Source organism: Trichomycterus rosablanca, chromosome 17 (genome assembly GCF_030014385.1).
Source record: "Trichomycterus rosablanca isolate fTriRos1 chromosome 17, fTriRos1.hap1, whole genome shotgun sequence".
NCBI classification, from domain to species: Eukaryota; Metazoa; Chordata; class Actinopteri; order Siluriformes; family Trichomycteridae; genus Trichomycterus; species Trichomycterus rosablanca.
In genome coordinates this window covers 11,083,744-11,106,912 of record NC_086004.1, presented here as the reverse complement: position 1 = coordinate 11,106,912, position 23,169 = coordinate 11,083,744, and the positions used below count along the sequence as shown (strand labels likewise).

At 38.9% G+C, this 23,169-nt stretch overlaps 1 protein-coding gene across 1 annotated transcript; it reads left to right on the top strand.

The window, feature by feature from the left end:
- Positions 1 to 1,469: 1,469 nt before the first annotated feature.
- On the top strand, positions 1,470 to 21,194 carry si:ch73-40i7.5 (amyloid-beta A4 precursor protein-binding family A member 1). Its single transcript, XM_063012466.1, has 11 exons — positions 1,470 to 1,670; positions 4,557 to 5,629; positions 5,795 to 5,828; positions 5,917 to 6,062; positions 7,777 to 7,863; positions 8,800 to 8,976; positions 11,346 to 11,519; positions 15,410 to 15,622; positions 17,067 to 17,186; positions 17,282 to 17,422; positions 20,652 to 21,194. Exons 2-11 carry the CDS (start codon positions 4,931 to 4,933, stop codon positions 20,721 to 20,723), a joined length of 1,863 nt encoding a protein of 620 aa, XP_062868536.1. The 5' UTR covers positions 1,470 to 1,670; positions 4,557 to 4,930; the 3' UTR covers positions 20,724 to 21,194.
- Positions 21,195 to 23,169: the final 1,975 nt, after the last annotated feature.

Below are 23,169 nucleotides of genomic sequence, written 5' to 3'. Positions count from 1 at the left end.
TTGAAACTCACTGCCCTTCATCAAGAAATTTGTACCCTTGAACTCAAAGTTAGTTTAAAAAGAAAAATGTATTTATTTAATTTTAAATGAACAATGAACAGCCACTTTGTTCAGGGCTTGGATTGAGCGATGCAGTAAGACGTCATCAAAGTGCGAATATGAGACGAATCTGCATTTGTGTTGAATAACCGTCAAATTCACCCTGAAGATACAAGCTCCACATGTATCTTTGTTTAGCTGGATTTTTTCTCCTGTTTCCCTTTAAACTTGTGTTATAGTCCATGGTTCTGAGAAATTGTGAGAATCAGCTTTTCTTCGAGAGTTTAAAACACTTATTGGTAAAAAAAAACCTTAACGTGACCTAATTTATTAAAAGAACGACATAGAAACACTAAACCTCTGCTCCACGCCCCCTCCGACACGTGCACAGCAATCGAACATCTTATCACCTACACCTGGAAAGTGCAGTGCAGTACAGTGCTGTGTACGGAGAGCCACACCCTCCACTGCACTCCTTTCCCATCTCCATGCAGGCGCCACCAACCAGCCAGCAGAGGTCGTAATCGCACTAGTCTGAGAGAGAGTCCCCATCCGGCTTAAGCCCGCCCCTATCTGAACAACAGGCCAATTGTTCATGTGGCCGCTCAGCCGGCAGGCAGAGCCGAGATTCAATACGACGTATTCGAGAGCTCAGCTCTTATGAACAGCGTGTGTTTTTACTGCTGCGCCACCTGAGTGGCATCTAAACCTCTCTTAATTATTACTTCTCATAAGTTCTCTCCACTAATGAAATTGTTTTAGTACAATATGTCACGTTAAGCTTTGTGCACCGGCATAACCAGAGCAAAAGCTATTTTGCGCTTTTAGGTATATAGTATTCCAAAATCAAGCATCTCAACGATTAAGAAGCATAAGGAAACAGTGAAGAAGTAAAGCTAAAGTGCAGATTCTATTGGTTTTTTTAAATTGATTTTTTAACTGTTTTTATTGGATTTCAGTGTTTTGTATATTATATTTATGTTATTTTAGGTGTCAAGTGTCAAGAACAACCCCCATCTTTTAGATATTTGCAGTTTTACAGGATCATGGAACGCATTAACATCCTAATGGGAAAAAATACCCTATAACTCAACATCTTTTAAACTCAACACCAAGTCCCAGAACCAACTGACGTCGAGTTTTAAGGTATCTTTTTAGATTTTCTTTTCAGGGATATTCTGTGACTTTTTAAATGAATTGTTGCTTAGTACAGTTTAGTCAACTCCTGCCCGAATTAACCACTGTTTTTACTTCTGTCTCTTTGGAGATGTGGCTTTTAAAGCTCTAATACAGTATTTAAACATGGACTGTGCAGTTGTTGGCTGACCTGTGTGAGTTGCTCATATGTTTATGCACTATGCAGTCGATTACTTTTGACTTGTTGTTTTGCGCATGCGCACTTTCTACAGAGCGGAGCTGGCAGTGTTTAGGAATGGAGCTGTACTGAACTGAGTATATTGTATAATTATATCAGTATATTAAACTATCTGCTGTGTTTAAATAGTTTGTGTTAATAAGTATCGGTTTATGATTAAGGGAGCGATATAAACAAAAACTTAAAACGATCATTATGATGAAGTACAGCAACTTTGTGTGAACGGTTGAAAGTTACAGTGGACTTCCTAAACCAGGTGAATATTTACTGTTTACTATTAGATAACTATAGTGTATTCTGTATTACTGCTGTTATATACTGTTACTATAACTATAGTGTATTCTGTATTACTGCTGTTATATACTGTTACTATAACTATAGTGTATTCTGTATTACTGCTGTTATATACTGTTACTATAACTATAGTGTATTCTGTATTACTGCTGTTATATACTGTTACTATAACTATAGTGCATTCTGTATTATTGCTGTTATATACTGTTACTATAACTATAGTGTATTCTGTATTACTGCTGTTATATACTGTTACTATAACTATAGTGCATTCTGTATTATTGCTGTTATATACTGTTACTATAACTATAGTGTATTCTGTATTACTGCTGTTATATACTGTTACTATAACTATAGTGTATTCTGTATTACTGCTGTTATATACTGTTACTATAACTATAGTGTATTCTGTATTACTGCTGTTATATACTGTTACTATAACTATAGTGTATTCTGTATTACTGCTGTTATATACTGTTACTATAACTATAGTGTATTCTGTATTACTGCTGTTATATACTGTTACTATAACTATAGTGTATTCTGTATTACTGCTGTTATATACTGTTACTATAACTATAGTGCATTCTGTATTACTGCTGTTATATACTGTTACTATAACTATAGTGTATTCTGTATTACTGCTGTTATATACTGTTACTATAACTATAGTGTATTCTGTATTACTGCTGTTATATACTGTTACTATAACTATAGTGTATTCTGTATTACTGCTGTTATATACTGTTACTATAACTATAGTGTATTCTGTATTACTGCTGTTATATACTGTTACTATAACTATAGTGTATTCTGTATTACTGCTGTTATATACTGTTACTATAACTATAGTGTATTCTGTATTACTGCTGTTATATACTGTTACTATAACTATAGTGCATTCTGTATTATTGCTGTTATATACTGTTACTATAACTATAGTGCATTCTGTATTACTGCTGTTATATACTGTTACTATAACTATAGTGTATTCTGTATTACTGCTGTTATATACTGTTACTATAACTATAGTGCATTCTGTATTACTGCTGTTATATACTGTTACTATAACTATAGTGCATTCTGTATTACTGCTGTTATATACTGTTACTATAACTATAGTGTATTCTGTATTATTGCTGTTATATACTGTTACTATAACTATAGTGCATTCTGTATAATTGCTGTTATATACTGTTACTATAACTATAGTGTATTCTGTATTATTGCTGTTATATACTGTTACTATAACTATAGTGCATTCTGTATTATTGCTGTTATATACTGTTACTATAACTATAGTGTATTCTGTATTACTGCTGTTATATACTGTTACTATAACTATAGTGTATTCTGTATTATTGCTGTTATATACTGTTACTATAACTATAGTGCATTCTGTATTACTGCTGTTATATACTGTTACTATAACTATAGTGCATTCTGTATTATTGCTGTTATATACTGTTACTATAACTATAGTGCATTCTGTATTATTGCTGTTATATACTGTTACTATAACTATAGGGTATTCTTTATTACTGCTGTTATATACTGTTACTATAACTATAGTGTATTCTGTATTATTGCTGTTATATACTGTTACTATAACTATAGTGCATTCTGTATTACTGCTGTTATATACTGTTACTATAACTATAGTGTATTCTGTATTATTGCTGTTATATACTGTTACTATAACTATAGTGCATTCTGTATTATTGCTGTTATATACTGTTACTATAACTATAGGGTATTCTGTATTATTGCTGTTATATACTGTTACTATAACTATAGTGCATTCTGTATTACTGCTGTTATATACTGTTACTATAACTATAGTGCATTCTGTATTATTGCTGTTATATACTGTTACTATAACTATAGTGCATTCTGTATTATTGCTGTTATATACTGTTACTATAACTATAGTGCATTCTGTATTTTTGCTGTTATATACTGTTACTATAACTATAGTGCATTCTGTATTATTGCTGTTATATACTGTTACTATAACTATAGTGTATTCTGTATTACTGCTGTTATATACTGTTACTATAACTGTAGTGTATTCTGTATTACTGCTGTTATATACTGTTACTATCAGAAAGCTATAGTATATTATGTAGTATTGCTGTAATTTACTATTGCTATAACTACAGTATATTCTGTATTATTGCTGTTATATACTATTACTATAATTATACTATATTGTGTAGTATTGCTGTAGTTTACTATTACTATAACTATAGTATATTCTGTATTACTGCTGTTATATACTTTCACTAAAACTATAATATATTGTGTAGTATTGCTGTAGTTAACTATTATTATAAGATAACTATAGTATATTTTGTAGTATTGCTGTAGTTTACTGGACTATAAGATAACTATAGTTCACAGTTCTTAATGACATGTTCTTTTTCATTTTCACTGTTAGATTTATATTTTTCAGGGTTGCAGTAGATCCACAATAGATTCTTATTAACCCTAAACAGGGAGTCAAACATTTATAGGACAACACAACACACATTTATTTGCTCACTCTTGCTGTGCAGATCATAAAAAAATAACAAATAAATATATGTTGTATAGAGAAGCATGCCAAAATTATTATTTACCCTACTCACACATGTGCTGCAGTGTTTGGTTTAAAAATAATTATACCATTATGCATACAGCGGCTTAGCTTTTTCACCTCGCCCTGCCCAAACCGTTATTGTGTCTTGCATAGAATGTGCAATTAGTGGTGAACACACCAGTAAGGCTAATTCTTTACACATAATTAAATGTTTATGTAATTAGTGGTTAATCTGATTTGTTTTTTGTTTTGTTTTATTTATTATAGCTATATATAAGGACGTTTTTCTGGGGCAAAATGAGAGGCTTATAAGGTTAACCTTGAATGGGAGAACCCTTGGCCTATGACATTCTATTCAGTCATACCTGAATAAACCTGGCATGGAGAAGAAGGCAAACATCTCCAATAAAGTCACATAATTTGAAGATGTGATATCAGTTCTTCCTGAAGAGGCAGCCAGAGAAACTTGTGATTCGGGCAGTCCAACAGAGTAAAAATTTGCTTCCGCTGATGCCACATCTGACGAAAATAACCACCTAGATTCCTTTAATTTAATAGAGCCCCCTCCTCTGGACTGGAGGTCTGACTCTTCCAGTGACGCATGTTCGCTTAGGGATTTTGATGAATCCGGATCTTTCCCCATGGATCCACCGTCAGAGAAGAAAAGTGTCTTTAAATCTCAGAGTGCAGGATTGACACCAACAGAAGTCGAAGATCTCACCATGAATGATTCGATCACTGCTGATGTACTGGTGAAGAATCCAGCGCAGATGACAGAGAAGCCAGAACGGGAGGCCAGACACCACGACCTGGATCACTCTCACATTCAGACTCTGCTCACTCAGCTTCAGCTTTTTCACCCAACAACTCCTCCTGAAGAACCTGCTCAAGAACAAGAGCCTAAAAAGAGTACATTTGATACTGACTTTGCAACCGAGAGCCATACATCATCATGCATGGTGCATGAAATCGGTGCTCATCCAACCAGCTCAGAAGGAAACATTGGTGCTGGACTTCTTTTCACCGAGAGTCACCAGAAGGACCTTCTGCAGCTGCTGGAGGACCCAGAACCTGAAGAACCTCAAAGCCTTGAAAGACCTCAGACTGCCGAGAGTCATATTGGAGACATTTCAGAGCTAACCGACTACCAGACAAGATATGTACGCCAGACCGGTGAAGCAGATGAAATGATTTCAGTATCATATGGTCCGGACATCTGGCACAACCACTTTCAGGATGAGTTTATGATGTCAGGGTACTCTGAGGATGAGATGATGGAACGGTGGCAGCAGTCCGAAGGGGTGTCCTCCGAAGAGTCGGCCTCCCATAGTGCCAATGTGGTAGGTGAACTTTCATTTATCAATGAAAAAAATCAAGCAGTGGGGAAAAAAAAATACAACTGGATAATTGGGTATGACTAAATTGGGAGACAATGCAAAACAGCAGAAATAGATTTCTTTGTAATGTTGCCAGTGTGTAAACTTTTTAACTCTTTTATTTAATAGGATCCTGAGGCTGGGACCCAACCTACATATAAAGGTGGTAGGATTTTATTAAGCATTTAATGCTCACTTATTTAAAAAGGCTGTAATTAACAGTAGAACGGTAATGATATATTTTCTTCTAGTGCCTGGTCCTTGTGATCCTGAGGATCTTCTTGATGGGATTATTTTTGCAGCCAAATACCTCGGTTCTACGCAGCTGCAGTCAGATAGGAACCCCTCCACCAATGCTCGCATGTCTCAGGCACAAGAGGCTGTAGACCGTATCAAGGTAAAATATGTCGTCAGTTCGTCTGGTTATGTAAATATTTCTACTCCGTCTTCTCATTCATAAAGACACGGCACAAAGCATCCAGTTGACTTTTTGAATTTTAAAACTAATGTTTCAGTGTCACTGTGAGTTAAAAATTTTGAGGTGGTTTTAGCTTTTAAAGGAATATACAGTATGTGTATTTTGTACTGTGACATAAAAAGTATTTGCCTTTTTCTCAGTTCCTCTATTTTGGCACATTTCACACCCGATTACCCGATTGCATTACGTTTCCTCTTTACTGATGCGTATCCTCACTGCTGATTGAGGTGAGCGAGACACGTGTGCAGTTCATATGTGGATCAGCTTTGTGTACGGAAAGCCACACCCTTTCCACATTATTTCTCAACTCTGTGCAGGCACCATCAACCAGCCAGCAGAGGTCGTAATTGCATCAGTTGTGAGATCCCTATCCGGCTCCCCACCCCTGTATGAACAACAGGCCAATTGTTGTTCATGTAGCAGAGATGTTCACAAGTCACAAAATATGAGTTCGTGAAGAGTCATGAGTCTTTAGGCTAGTCAGAGTCAAGTCACTGTATTTTGCCATTTTACTTTGTGCCTTTACTTTCCTAGGTACCAGTTAAAAGCTTAAACTGACGTTTTGTTTTCATTGCAAATTACTGCACAGAGGCCAAAATCCCAAACACAGCAAAAAATCCATAACCACTGCTTACCTTAACTTCTGTACTTCCAGATGCTATTAAATTTATAACCGTGTGTTCCATTAGGAATAGAATCTGTTAGTTTGTAAATGTGCATATAATTTTAAACCTCCAAACTTTTCCCGGTTGTGAAGTAAAACACGAACTCGTTAGAAAGCCGATCAAGCGTTTCATTGACAATCATCTGTGTGACGCAAACTGAATAAATGCAAATAACAGCATTTCTTACAAAAAACTAAAATCAGGTCTGATTGGTTCAGAAAGCGGTGCTTCCAACCATTAGTGCCAATTCTGTAGGAGTGTTTCATTCACCCCAGTTGTTCCAGTGAAGTGCACTAAGTAGGGTATTCCACCATTTTAAGTGCGATTCCAAAGGTAGGGAGCGACGCTTCATCGCTACGCCGGAAGCTGGCTGGAACATTTACCCATTGTGTAGAAAATGACACGATCAGAATATAATATATAATTAGTTGTCACAGGTAACTAATGTTAACACATGCTGATGCTAGGGACTCTTGTTGTGCATGAGCCATTTGAAACGAGTCTGAGTCTGAAGCAACTTACGTGCGACCCATCTCTGCTCTGCCCAACACAAGTTTAGATTGGTTGCTCAGAAATTACTTGCTGTACCTTGCCAGCTATCTTAGAAACAGGTGACTTCTGGTCTTCTCTCTGCTATTGTGAATGCAGGGTAGCTAGCAGTTTTAGCTAATCTTCCCACTAGGGATGCTAATGGTTAACCCACAACCAACACAGAAGTTATTGTTCGACTGATGCTGTCGGTTAAAAAGCTGATTTAAATTCATTTCCAACAGCTGATGCGTTTGCAGAAATTGGCAAAATTTGCATCCCTGCTACCCACCCTTGCAAATTACATACACAGTATTTGTTTACCAGACACGACCATTCATAGTATAATTCCGGCTCTGTATGTGTAACCTGCAGCTTAGTGTTCTTAACTGTTCCCTGTATTACTAAATCATAACTTTGTGTCAATGTGTCTCAAACAGGCCCCTGAAGGAGAGTCCCAGCCAATGACAGAGGTGGATCTCTTCATCTCCACTCAAAGAATTAAAGTGTTGAGTGCTGATACACAGGTTTGCAGCTGTTATTGCTTAGTCTTGTAAGGCCAGGCTTCATATTTAACAATAATTTGATTCAAAGAAGCTATTAATAAAGCATAATACATGCCTGTCATACCCATGCATGCCAAGTTACGTCTTAGAAGTGTGTAGAACATATTGAATGTGGTAAATGATAAACATTATAATTAAGTAAGGCAGGGGTGCTCGGGTGGTGCAGTGGTGAAGTATGTTCACCCACTACTGCTGAGATCTTGGAATCTAGGCTTTGAATCTCAGAGGTGCTATTCAAATATAGAACAGCAATTTAAACTTGGCTTTTGAACCCACTTTTAATGCCATGTACGTAGCCTAATTGAGCTGGAATGGCAATAAACACAAACAAACAAACAAACATTTGTTTGGAGGTGCTATTAACCGGTTGGGTGTCTGCATAGACATGATTGCCGTACGTCTGTGGGGTAGCTGCTTCCATTCTAATTCTCAAGCTCGAGATCCCAGCAGAGGCGGGCGGCACGGTGGCTCAGTGGGTAGCACTGTCGCCTCACAGCAAGAAGGTCCTGGGTTTGATTCCCAGGTGGGAGCGGTCCAGGTCCTTTCTTGTCCAGGATTGACATTAAATTTGTGAACTGATGAATCTTGTGTAACAAGTAATTACTGTTTCTGTCATGAATGTAACCAAAGTGTAAAACATGACGTTAAAATCCTAATAAATATAAATAATATCCCAGCAGTGGCAAACTAGCTTACTAGACCATTGTACCACCTAAACACCCCAACACAGGCAAATTTGACAAAAGCTGTGGGTCTAGACTATTCATGAACATGATTTTAGACCAACTTTTGTTAAGATTTCATCCAATCTGACCTCGTTAGAAATCAAGACACGCCCCAGGAAATGTATTAATTAAAGATGTTTGTCTCTGTCGTGTGTTGTACTTCTTCCTTTAGGAGGCTATGATGGACCATTCTCTGCAGATGATTTCATACATAGCTGACATCGGGAGCCTCGTTGTGCTGATGGTGCGAAGGAAGCCAGCAGGTCATAAAACCACCGATTCAGAAGCTAGTTCTTCTTCAGCACCCAAAAAATGCTGGATGATCTGCCACGTGTTCTCTTCGGAAGATGTGAGTTCTGGAGGAGCTATTTTTTTTTTATACCCAATGCTTCATTTAAAAAAAATTGGGACAGTATGTGAAATGGCAATAAAAAAAAGAAACATATGCATTTTTTTTATTACACATGCATACACATGCCATAAATCAGTGATCCACCACCACCACAGGGCCGGTTCATTTATTACCGGGCCGCACAGAAAGAATGAATAATTAGAGATCGCTAGTAAAGCAGTTTTCACTGCTTCTATTTTGGTCGTTATTGTCTTATTTTCACCCCTAGGTCTTGTTGCAGCGATAAAAGCTCATTTTACACCGTTTGTGAGCAATATTATTAAATCTTCCCTTCCCCGTCGGTCCCTGAAATTATATCTTATATGAAACTGGTCCGTGGTGCAAAAAAGGTTGGGAAACGCTGCCATAAATAGCCCAAATACATGCAAGTACAATTACTCATGCAAAATGTGATCTGTACTGTCATGTTTAAAAATATACACACCGTGTCTGTAGTAGAAAAAACATGTTTTTTTTGCCTTCCTCCCTCGTCTGACATCGCCTGTCTGTGTAGACCAGGGGTGTCAACTCATTTTCACCGAGGGCCACATCAGCATTATTGTGGCCCTCAAAGGGCCAATTGTAACGTATCCTGCTGTGATTGCAGTCTGTTGTTTTTCTTGGAGGCCGAATTCTGCATTTATATTGTCCTACTTTACCACAGACACAGCCTCATAACACAAGAGATGCACCGGTTTCTCTTCCTGAAGCACAAACTTGTTTTCACTTTCATTAAATTTCCTCCTTATGCTTAATTTTCTTACTGGTGGGCTGTGTCACTTTGCAGGTCACAAAATCAGCATGCATTTTGAAAGATGCAGTTTGTTTAGGATTTTACAGTGTATTTTTAAGACAATCATTCTGCCCTTGCTAATAGTTTATCCCCCTTTCCCAGCTAGACAAACAGACAGACAGACAGCTCTCTTCAGAATACAGTCGGTTTATTTGCTCGCCAGCTGTGTGATACACTGTGTGCATCAAAATGAAGTAAAAATACAAACAATAAAAACAATAAAGAACTTAATACAGTAAAGGCACACAGCTGTAAGCAAGTGTTACATCTGGTACAATATGAGATTTAACCAAACGTAAAATAACGCTAACGAGTTAAAATTTTGTGTAAAGATACTAATTGCTATAGTAACGTAACAACAGTATTTAATTACGGTAAATTTGTAACTAAAACGCTGTGATATACTCACTAAACATTTACTAACAACTGAGAATATAAACGCCACTACTTACAGACGATGCTTTGGTATTATACTGAAAGCTAATTATTTGTATTTATTTATTATTGTTTACATTACTGACTACGCTACTTCGCGTTCTCTTTGCCGTAAAAGTCACATGGCTTCTTAGCGAAGGTTAAAGTTAGTTGCCATGACTACGATGTCACGGTTGTCTCTTAAAGGCGCGGGTGTCCCGTTAAATTATAAGCGCATCTCCGTAATGACTCGAACCATCACAACAATCATACAGTCGTTAAACCTCTCGTGAGTTTGACACCCCTGGTGTAGACCCTTGGCCAGCCAATAGCATTGCTGAGAATCGAACCAGGGTGTCATTGGTGGTGGGCTACAGTAGTAGATCATTTTGCCAGAGCAGTAGACATATCATTGCTTTTTGAAAAACTAGTGAGCTCTCCACATACACGGCATTTTACGTCATCCTACGCGCTCCCGAGAAGAAGGCTGTCTAAATTCTTAGATACCTTAAAATGCTGCCTACCACTCCGACTAGGCATAACATTATGACCACTAACAGGTAAAGTGAATAACACTGATGATCCCTTCATCATGGCACCTGTTAGTGGGTGGGATATATTAGGCAGCAAGTGAACATTTTATCCTCAAAGTTGATGTGTTAGAAGCAGGAAAAATGGGCGAGTTTGACAGGGGCAAAATTGTGATGGCTAGACGACTGAGTCAGAGCATCTCCAAGAGCAGCTCTTGTGGGGTGTTTCCGGTCTGCAGTGGTCAGTATCTATCAAATGTGGTCCAAGGAAGGAACAGTGATAAACCGGCGACAGGGTCATGGGTGGCCAAGGCTCATTGATGCACGTGGGGAGCGAAGGCTGACTACAGACGAGCTACTGTAGCTCAAATTGCTGAACAAGTTAATGCTGGTTCTGATAGAAAGGTGTCAGACTCTATGCCTCGACGGGTCAGGGCTATTTTGGCAGCAAAAAGGGGACCAACACAATATTAGAAAGGTGGTCATAATGTTATGCCTGATTGGTGTCTATTGTACAAGTACACTGAATATTGTTGAATATTATTATATTACATTAAATACTTTATATTCTCTGTATTTATATTTTGTAGGCACACATTGTAGCTCAGGCTATTGGCCAGGCATTTGGAGTGGCATATCAGCAGTTTTTGCAAGTAAATGGAATCAAAGCCAATGAACTTAGAGCTGGGGAGTACTGCCTCGGCACACAGGAGCAATATAATGGAGACCTGGTGCACTTCTCACGATCGGAAAATATTAAAGAGGTAAGACATTATTTATTTATAGTGTTGGCACACTTCAGAGTCAGAGAGTCAGAGTCAGGCTTTATTGTTTTTTTTTTTAGCTATATACGAGTACATATTGAAACGAAACAACATTCCTCCAGGACCAGTACATAGTGCAAATAAACAACAGTACAATAAATACAAAAAAGGCCTAAAATAAATACAAAAAGACATTCATAATTTAAGGAGTAATTAAGGAAGACAGAACTAGAGACAAGTGTTGGATAGTACATGGTCCTGAGTAAATGATGGGTGAGGTAGAAAAAAACCCATATTCTAATATGCAAATGTAATGTTTCAAGTATTATTCTGGCATATAACATTTCAGTTTAGAATTAGAATACTTTTTTAATGTCCAAATGTGCAGATATTGTACAGAATAAGTTATGTGTATCGAGTCAATTCAAGTCAAGTCAGACTCACTTTTTTTCCAATGAACATTGTCTCAAATCAACTGTATAGACTCTAGGACCAACAGACCAAAACCCCATTACAGGGGCTTGGATAGCACAGTGGTCTAACACGCTGGCATACCACTGTGGAGTGTTTTAACTTGTGAGTTTAATTCTCAGCAGAACTGAGTGGGTGTATCTAAATTGGGTTTCACGGCTCAGTGTGAAATAAAAGGGCATAATAAGCGTCTAGTGTTTGGGAGTGTGTCGAGGGGGCACGTGTTGTTTCGCAAACGTCCTTGGTCAGAATGGAAGAATTGCAAGCCATAGCAAAGTTACAACTGAGCATTGGACATGACTAAATTGGGAGAAAATATGGGGGGGGGTCTGTCTGAAAAACTAGCGAGCTTGCTACATACACGGCATCTTACGTCATCCTACGCACTCCCGAGAAGAAGCCTGTCTAAATTCTTAGATACCTTAAAATGCTGCCTACTAAGGTACCTCATTTTAAAGGGCTAATCTGACTGAATGACGAAGGAGCATCCGATGCTTGCTAAGCAATGAAGGCAATCCTAGGACAACTTTTCTCACAAAAAATTACAAATATGGCGAACGAATGCGGAGCAACGAGTTTAACCATTTTCGGTACACAGAGGGAGATGTTAGCTGGCATGCTAGCGGGTTGTGTCGCCTCAGCCTACTGGTTTGAATGGCCTGAGGCTAACTGTGTCAGCTTATTAAGCAAAAACTGCAGTGATGTAATCACTAAGTAGTGCATATGAATACCCACCTTATGAGTTCAATGTCTTATTAGAATCTTCTTTATCTAGACAGCTGCCTAGGTAGGCAGCATGGCAGCTCACTAGGTTTTTAAACAGACCCAACATGTTCTATCTGTTTTATTTACATTTACATTTTTAGCATTTATCAGAGCAAAGCAAATTACAATTGAGACTGCATACATTGCAAGCAATTGAGGGTTAAGGGCCTTGCTCACGGGCTCAACAGTGGCAACCTGACAGATGTGGGGCCTTAAACCAGTGACCTTCCAGTTACTAGTCCTGTACTTTAACCACTGAGCTACCGCTTTTGTTTTATGTGTTGTATGAGGCTGGGCGCACTACCCCTTAAATAAGAGGTAAGGGGTGAAACCTGCCAAACTCCCCTTACAGAAGATCAGACCAGAACGGTTGAGGTGCTCTGGTGCAATTGCACTGGGGCGATCTCTTTCTGTTTGGAAGGCATTTTTGGATGTACTTAAGAGGCCATAATTTTATTTTATTTTTTTATTTTTTTATCTAATTCTTGTTTTTACCAATTTTTTAAATTAATTTATATATTTTATTTATTTATCTATTTTTTTTTTTTAACCTTCTTCCCATATAATACATATTTCGTATTTATATACTAAATATTTTTTTTTCTAAATGCATTATCTATGTATAGTGTGGATTTTTTTGTTCATTGTTGATCTTGTTTGAAAATGTAAATAAAATATTTAAAAAATAATAATACATTTAAAAAAAAAATTGATGGTTAAGGAAAAAAAACAGTACTGAATGTTACTGAATGTCCACATTAATATGACAAAGGTTAGCAACATGGTTGGGGTCACTGTGGCACAAACAGTCTCTACAAATATATACAACCCCTGGCAAAAATTATGGAATCCTTACTCTTGGAAGATATTCTTTCAATTGTTTAATTTTGTAGAAAAAAAAAAAAATCACAGACATGCCACAAAACTATCATTTCTCAAACTGTCAACCCTCTGGCATTAAGAAACAATAAAAAAAGAAACAAATATAATAGTTGTGGTCAGTCACAATTGCTTTTTTTTTAGATCAAGTAGAGGAAAAAAATATGGAATCACTCAAATCTGAGGAAAAAATTATGGAATCATTAGAAAACACTGCACCATTATTACTTTGTTGCACCACCTCTGGCTTTTATAATGGTTTAAACTCTCTGAGGCATGGAGTTAACTAATGACAAACAGTATTCTTCATCAATCTGCCTTCAACTGTCACTTGCTGTTGCCAGATCAGCTTTGCAGGTTGGAACCTTGTCATTGACCATTTTCTTCAATTTCCACCAGAGATTTTCAAATGGATTGAGATCCGGACTATTTGCAGGCCATGCCATTGACATTATATGTTTTCTTGAAGGAAAGTTTTCACGTCCTTTGCCCTATGGCAAGATGCATTATCATCTTGAAAAATGAAGTCATCATCACCAAATATCCTTTCAACTGATGGAATAAGAAAAGCGTCCAAAATTTCAATGTGGACTTTGGCATTTATTGAAGACCATCTCCCCTGTGCCTTTACCCGACATGCAGGCCCATATCATCAACAACTGTGGAAATTAACATGTTTTCTTTAGGCAGTTATCTTCATAAATTTCATTGGACAGACACCAAACAAAAGTTCCAGCATCATCACCTTGCCCAATGCAGATTCGCGATTCATCACTGAAGATCACTTTTATCCAGTCACCCACAGTCCATGATTGCTTTTCTTTAGCCTACTTTAACCTTGTTCTTTTCTTTTTAGGTGTTAATGATGGCTTTTGTTTGGCTTTTCTGTATGTAAATCCCATTTCTTTTAGGTGATTTCTTACAGTTCAGTCACAGACATTGACTCCACTTTCCGGCCACTTGTTTCTCATTTGTTTTGTTGTGCATTTTCTGTTTTCAAGACATATTGCTTTAAGTTTTCTATCTTGATGCTTTGATGTCTTACTTGGTCTACCAGTATGCTTCCCTTTTACAACCTTCCCATTTTGTTTGTACTTGGTCCAGATTTTAAACACAGCTTACTGGGAACAACCAACATCTTTTGCGACATTCCACAATGATTTATCTTCTTGAAGGAGTTTTATAATCCTCTCATTTGTTTCAACTGACATATCTTGTGTTGGAACCACGATTCATGACAATCTGCTTTGTGCAACAGCTCTCCGAGGTGTAAGCACTCTTTTTAAACTGAAGAATAATTAGCAAATCTAATCTGCTGCAGATGTTTTGTTTTTAAACTGCAAATTACAGAGTGATTCCATAATTTTTTCCTCAGATTTGAGTGATTCCATATTTTTTTCCTCTACTTGATCTAAAAAAAGCAATTGTGACTGACCACAACTATTATATTTGTTTCTTTTTTTATTGTTTCTTAATGCCAGAAGGTTGACATTTTGAAAAATGATAGTTTTGTGGCATGTCTGTGATTTATTTTTTTTCTACAAAATTAAACAATTGACAGAACATCTTCCAAGAGTGGTGATTCCATAATTTTTGCCAGGGGTTGTACTTATATACACTTTTCTAAAACAATTACAATAAAGGACTTTAATATACCAATTATTCAAAGAGATGATCACAATGTTTACCATAGTACAGTCAAATTATCTTTGAATGAATACGTTTGGATCTTAAACTAACACCATGTCTTGTCTTTTCTCTGCTTTGCTGCTAAGATTTGCATATCGAAGCAGGTTGGAGAGATCCTGGGTGTAGCGATAGTTGAATCCGGTTGGGGCTCCATCTTGCCCACGGTGGTGGTGGCCAACCTGCTGCATGGAGGTGCCGCCGAGCGCTCGGGCGAACTTAGCATTGGCGATCGCATCATGTCTGTAAACGGTGCCAGCCTGGTGGGCCTTCCCATCACTACCTGCCAAGACATCATCCGAGTAAGTTCTGAACACTCTGCTTTCCCGTTTCTCTTTTACTTTGTTCAGTGCGGGGGCGCCAGTTCAGTGCGGGGCTAAGGGCACATTCACATGAGAAGCGGCAAAACCATTTTTGCGCTGGCTGTGCCATTGTTTCCTATGGAGTGTTGCGGTGCTGCTTAGCTTGCCGCTGTGCTTCTCTTGACACATTGGGCTCGAAATTTTTGCACTTGTTTTGACGCTCAACGTTCACATGATTTAACTTTAACCCAGTTTGATGCTGACCTTTGCAAAGCGCCTCCAATGAGACAAACTGTTTGATATAACGGTAAAAGCGACAGTATGAGGAAAGCTAACATAAACAAAGCTTAACGTGACTTATTGTATTAAAACAACAACCAAGGAATATAATTAGTGGAGAGAACTTATGAGCAGTAATAATTAAGTGAGGTTTAGTGTTCCTGTGTCGTTCTTTTAGTACAGTAAACCATGTTAAGCTTTTTTAACGATAATCGGAAAAGCAGATTCTTACAATTTCTTAGCACCCCGAGCTATAACACAAGTTTAAAAGTGAAACAGTGAGGAAAATACAGCTAAACACAGATACATGTGGACGCATTTAGAGTGGATTTGTCTGTTATTACACACAAATACATATTTGTCTCATATTCACACTTGATGACATTTTACCATACCACTCAAGCCAAGCGCTGAGCAATGCTCATGGTTTTGCCACTTCTCATGTGAATGCACTCTAAGTAAACATGCTAATGGTATTTAATAAAAATGTAGTTGCTGCCCAGGTGGCGCAACAGGATATTCCGCTAGCACACCAGTACCGAGATTCTGAACTCCTTGGTTCGAAACTTGCCATTGCCACCGGTCGGTTGGGCGCCATCTGGCCTGCAGCAGATACTAATTGGCCACCGTATCTGCAGGGTGGGGGCCGGACTATGTGTGTGTGGGTGGGTCTTCATACGCTGTGTAAGGACCCTGATTGGCGGAGGAGATGCCTGTGCAGAATGCAGAGGTGAGAAGAGGAGGGCTGTGCACGTGTCGGAAGAAGTACAGCGACGTGCTCTCCTCTGATGCAGTCGGGTATCCCTCAGCAGCGGAAGACAAATTGAGTGCGCTAAATGGGGAGGAAAATGGGGAGAAAATGCATACAAATAAATAAATAAGTAAAGGTGTAGTCAGTATATCAGATTGGGTGTGATGAAGAGGGTGAGGAGGTGAGAAAGTGGGCAAGTGAGTAAAATAGTGAGTGTTTGATGGCCTATAATGGACAGGTGTCCTATTCGGTGTGTATTCTCACCATGTGCCCACTGTTTCTATGATCGGCTCCAGGAAAGAAATGAATGAATGAAGAACAAATGAACAAATTAATGTCTATTAATTGCATTTTGACCTGCATTGCTTGGTTCATAATAAATCTGAATGTATTTTTTTCTTCTTTACTCAACAGGATCTGAAAAACTTTTCCCAGGTGAAGCTCAGTATAGTCCGCTGTCCACCCGTCACCATGGCCATCATAAAGCGCCCAAACCCCAAATACCAGCTGGGCTTCAGTGTTGAAGATGGAATTGTATGTTACTCTGTTAAAAGTTAAAAGGTTATTTCTGTGTATTAAACCTGTAATGTAAAGATGATTTATTTATTTATTTATTTTTTTTTTGTCAGATTTGCAGTTTAATGCGAGGAGGCATCGCAGAAAGAGGCGGCATTCGGGTCGGTCATCGCATAATTGAAATTAATGGGCAGAGCGTTGTAGCTACGCCGCATGAAAAAATCATCCACATCCTCACGAATGCAGTGGGAGAGGTATAGTATGGGAAATCACCACCAGACTTTTAATTTCTTAATCTGGAGAAATTCAGATTATTAAACAAAATGTGAATGGTGTGTTTGGGTGGCACAGCAATCTGTTACAGCAGTGTGTTGTAACCCATGGCAGAGACTCTCATTGATGCCACTGGCACATGTTTGAGGGAGACCAAGCCAGACAAGAGTATCACATTATTGCCACTGCATTAGCTGTTGGAGGCAAGGCCAAATGGGATATCACCTTGTTGCAGCTCCATCAACAAGTCCTCTTGTCCTACTCTTTGATCTAGGTGCAGATAGGTGTGGTGAAGAATTACCTAAGTATAGTGTGTTTTTCCATGTGTTACAACTCTATGTAAGCTGGTGAAAAGAAGAGCTATATGGTTTTACATGTGTTAAAAGGGGGCGTGTGGCAGTCAGTGTTTTTTGCACCAGCTCTAGGGCTGCCACTAACAACTATTTTACTATCGATTAATTTTTTTTCCCCTTTTTCTCCCCCTTTAGTGCATCCAATTGTTCAATTTGCATCGTGCTTCCTCTCTGTCTATGTCGAACCCTGCCCTGACCGAGGAGATCGAAGCTAACCCATATCCCCTCCGAAACATGAGCAGCAGCCGGATGCATTTTTGCCACCCACACATTGATGAGTTTGGCGCCACCTAGCGTTGCATGCGGAGAGACACACCCTAAGGGCACTCTTCCTCATCTCCTGTGCAGGCGCCTCTAATCAGCCTGCAGAGGTCGTAATCGCATTCTGACAGAGAGAGACCCACATCCGGTTCTTTGTCCCACCGCCCCCAACTGAGCAACCGGCCAATCGCTGCCCATACAGCCACTCGGCTTCGAACCGGTAAAGCAGAGCTGGATTCAATACCACGTGTCTTTTTACCACTGCACCACCTGAACGGCTTAATCAATTAATCTAACAATTAATTTTCCTTTAAAAAATTTTATTCAGAATCTCATTTACACTTTTATTTTAACAACAAACTGTGTATGGCATAATAATATGGCACAAAACTAAATGTAAACAGGGTTTATGTCCATATTATCAAATTCTCAAGTGCTCCATATTAAACAAAGTGCAACATGTTTATGGCATTCTGTACACAAAGCAAAGTACTTAAACTTATAGCAGAAATAAAATAGAGGTGGGCACGTCTCTTTAAGTCCAACTTACAGTAAAGACAGAATAAGCCCAGATTCTAACCTACACATCCACTCAAAACTTCAAATTCTAAGCCATGTAAACAAAGTGGTAAATGCTAAGGCGCATTCATATGAGAAGCTTTTTGCGCTTTGATCACCGCGGCAACCGCAAAAATCGCGAGCCAAACGGAGCAAGTGCACGGCGCGTGTGAATGCGCCCTAACTGAACTCGGTAAGAAATACGGTATTCCAAGATCTCCGCGATTGAGAAGCTTAATGAAACAATATAGAAGTAACAATGTGCCCCAACTGAACTCGCTAAGGAATACAGTAAGAAGTTGATTAGTCTAAGTTTAAAGAAACAAGACATGCAACATCACGCTACTGCTGCTGTGGTACCATTAAAGCAGTGTACAAACCACATTTTGGTTTGTGCCAGTTTTAAGTATTCCCAAACTTTTGATGATTTGGGTCTTGGAAAACCTTTAGCTTTTCTTTGAAAGCTCTACAATCGACTTCTGACTGCTGCAGACGCCATTTTTTAAGACTGCGCTTAATGCCAGCAACCAGTGACCCGACCCAATACGACTTAGGTCATGCATGCAGAAAGTAGTGCTGAGGGAAATCATGTGAACGGTTATATGAATGGAAACGTTGTAGAAATAGTAGGATAATTTATAAACATGTTTTAAAAATGATGCATCGACTCAAAATATTGACGTCGACGCATTTTTAGCACCGACGTCATCGACTAGGTCGACCAATCGCGGCAGCCTTAACCAGCACACATAGAAAGAACAGCATACGAGCAATCAAATATTGTGGTGATATTGCGTCTTTGGTGTTTTAGGGGATAAATGACTTGTGGTGTTTGAGGAAAACAATAAATCCCAGTCTTTTTTGAATTATTAGGATTATAATCTGTCTGTAAGCTAACACTTAGATTTAATTGGGTTATTTTGCAGGAAAAAAATCCAAAATATAAAAGCAAGTTCGCATTTAAGTAGCTGACAAAGGTGTTTTTTGGCGGCAAACACTTGGCACCAATTCATCAGGGTTTCGACCATTCAATCCACAAGAGACATGGCCAATCCTGTCTGTTCAGACACTAGGCTGGCCAATAGCAAGTGGGCTAGTGTAACTGCTCTACCCGAGATAGCTAGCCACCCACTTACACCTTATTCCAAGTTCACACTACACGACTTTCCAAGTCGTCAGGTCGCTGTACAGTTCACACTACACAACTGGATCTTTTGTAACCGGGAGTCTTTCAAGTCGGTGTGGCTTTCACACTACACAACTGGATCTTTTGTAATCGGGAGTCTTTCAAGTCGGTGTGGCTTTCACACTACACGACTGATCGGCGATAGGGGGTTTCACACTACACGATCTATCACCAACTGGAATCGCAGGCGAGCTTCTCTGGTCTCCCAAACTACGTTTTGTCATGAAAAGAAACGCGAAAAGTGACGAAAGGTTTAATGATACCACGTCCAAAAATGCACGTCAACAAGTAGCGAGCGATCAAAGTTTGTGTGCTGATGTGCAGCGTAAAATCAAAGAGGAAAAATAAATGAATCTGAGTGGATTTGGCTACGCCACTAGCATGGTTTGTTCTATAGTGAGTTGGAGGTTAATAAATATTTTTTGCAATGCAACGGTGTTTTGTAGAGAATGATAAGGTCAGAAATACTGTAAAACGTGTGTGTGTGCCGATGTGTTCCGATATAAAGTATATTAAGCCCCTGTCTCACCTTTTTACAACACCTCCCCTGCGTTTCCCCTAACCCCGTATCTTGTGTTCTCATTGGCTGTTCGACATAGCACTCATTGCCAGTCGGCCAACTCAGATTCAGATATTTGACGAGCTAGAAATCTCGCTTGAGCGCTCGGCGAGCGAAAATCAGGGCGAAAATCGTGTAGTGTGAACTAGCCATTATGTAATATATTTTAAAGATCTTAAATAATATTGTGTGACAAATGTTACAATAACAGGAAATCAGAAGGAAAAGCAATTAATTGTTTTGCACCATGCAACTCAAGAGCTCTGAATAATATTTGTATGCTTCTCTAACAGATTCATTTGAAGACGATGCCTGTATCTACATATCGACTTCTGACTGGACAAGAGCAGCCTGTGTATCTCTGAAAGCAATAACCCAACAAGTGCACTTTTTCATTTTTAGATCCATCCAGTGACTCTTTATTAACTCGCGCTCGCTGCACTTCATATGTACCTCGTGAATCGTTGCTGAAATCATGGAGCTGCACTTCATGGGAATTTTAACTACATAACAGACTAAGGAAAGCTGTTCTGCATTATACAGCACATGCGTGTTTATGTTCCACCGTGCCTTTAAACAGCCTAAACGGAGAAACATGTGCAAGCGTGTCATTTGCATGATCAACTTTCATTGAAACGATTAACATTTGAGTCATTCAGCTCTCAGTGACTTACTAGCATCTGCTTTGCTGGAAGAGTTGTGTTTAGAATATGAGTCTTAGTGCTTGGACGGCAAAAATGACTGACCTCGGTTATTTCAATGTGTCTGTTTTTAACAATGGAACAAGTCTGTTTAAATGGCTGCTATATTCAATAAAGAATTAACTGCTGTTTAAATTTTTTAACATGCACAGTTGAAGTAAAAGCTACATGCACTTGTACAAAACATGAACACTCGATGGCTATGAGAAACATCATGCTAACCCTGCTCATTACCCTTGGTTTTCTTTCCAAACATCTTCAGTTCTCCTGCCATAAAATCCACAAGATGTCCCATTTTCCGCATACAGAGAGTCATTCACTGCTATCCATTATTCCACCATCTCTCATGCAGCTATCTTCAACCAGCCAGTAGCAACAATGACGAATCGCTTTGACCACTCACTGCCTGGTTCTTAATTTGGCTGCGTGGCCAACTGTAAGAAGGTTCAAGATGTTCCAAGCTTAATTTCAAAATGACTACTATGGTCCTGTTGTGTATTGTTTTATATTATTGCCCTGGATTTATACTTTGCCACAGTTTAATTGGAGAGATTAACAGACAGTATCTTGACTTCATGGCTTGGGTTTTGTCCTGAAGCAGTGTAAATTGAAGGCAGTTATACACTCAGGTTTGTGTCTTTCCAAGTTATGACTATCAAAAAAAAAAAAAAAACAGGTAAATTCTGGTTGGGTTCTGGATGCATCTCAAGTATAATTTAAGGAATCAGGATGGACCTGAACACGGGAGATTTTAGTTTTTGATTTTTCATTAATGTTTCAAGTTATGTTTTTGTGTCATCATGGGTTATTAGGTGTAGATACGTTGGTAGAATTTGGCAATTAATTCAATTTGGATTAAATTAAATCCACAACACAAAGTGCACACAAAGTCAAGGGGTCAGAATACTTTCTGAATCCATTGTACGCCGATCAGCCATAACATTAAAACCACATCCTTGTTTCTACACTCAGTCCATTCGATCAGCTCCACTTACCATATAGAAGCAATTACAATTACTGACTGTAGTCCATCTATTTCTCTACATGCTTTGATAGCCCCCTTTCATGCTGTTCTTCAATGGTCAGGGGTTATTTGGGTGGTGGATCATTCTCAGCACTGCAGTGATACTGACATGATGGTGGTGTGTTAGTGTGTGTTGTGCTGGTAGAGTTTCTAAATGCTGGAGTTTTTAAATACTGTGTCCACTCACTGTCCACTCTATTAGACGATTGCTCATCTATTGCTGGTGTTTGAGTTGGTCATCTTCTAGACCTTCATCAGTGGTCACAGGATGCTGCCCACGGGGCGCTGTTGGCTGAGTGACACTAACATGGGATTAACACAGTAGTATGTGTTGTACTGGTATGAGTGCATCAGATGCAGCAGTGTTGTTGGGATTTTTAAATGCTGTTTAAATGTACTAGGCTCTTCATTAGAAATAAACACTCTTGCAGCTCAGGTGGCGCAGCGGTAAAACACACGCTGGAACCAGAGCTGGGATCTCGAATACATCGTATCATGTGCCGGTTAGGCTGAGTGGCCACGTGAACAACGATTGGCCTGTTCAGATATGGGCGAGACTAAGCTGGATAGGGTCTCTCGCTCATAACTAATGCAATTACGACCTCTCCTGGCTGATTGATGGTGCCTGCACAGAGATGAGAAAAGAGCGCTTTCAGGGTGTGTCTCTCCGTATACAGTGCTGAGCTGCACTGCACTCATCAAAGTGTAGGTGATAAGAAGCATACGGCATGCTGCCCACGTGTCGGAGGGGGCGTGGGTTAGCTTCGTTCTCCTCGATCAGAGCAGGGATTGGCATTGGTGGAGAGGACGGGCAATCGGGCAATCGGACAGGCTAAAAAGGGAGAAAATGCATAAATAAAATATGTTAAAAAGAAATAAACACTCTTTTAGCAATTTATGGACACTTTCTGATCACAGGACATTATTGGCTTTGTATTTTTGGTTGGGAGACTATTCCCCTCCCAGCATAACACTGCGGCACCTTTTCGTTAAAAATGTGTGGTACGTGGATGTAACAAAGTAATAAGTGCTCGGTGATGGCGGCTTTTAGTAATTCTGTTTCGCTAACGAGCTCACACTGGTCAA

Coding starts and splice junctions, on each gene's coding strand:
- si:ch73-40i7.5 (XM_063012466.1), top strand. CDS start 4,931: ATGGATCCACCGTCAGAGAAGAAAAGTGTCTTTAAATCTCAGAGTGCA. Junction 8,977..11,345: donor ACGTGTTCTCTTCGGAAGAT/GTGAGTTCTGGA, acceptor TATATTTTGTAG/GCACACATTGTAGCTCAGGC. Junction 15,623..17,066: donor CCTGCCAAGACATCATCCGA/GTAAGTTCTGAA, acceptor TTTACTCAACAG/GATCTGAAAAACTTTTCCCA.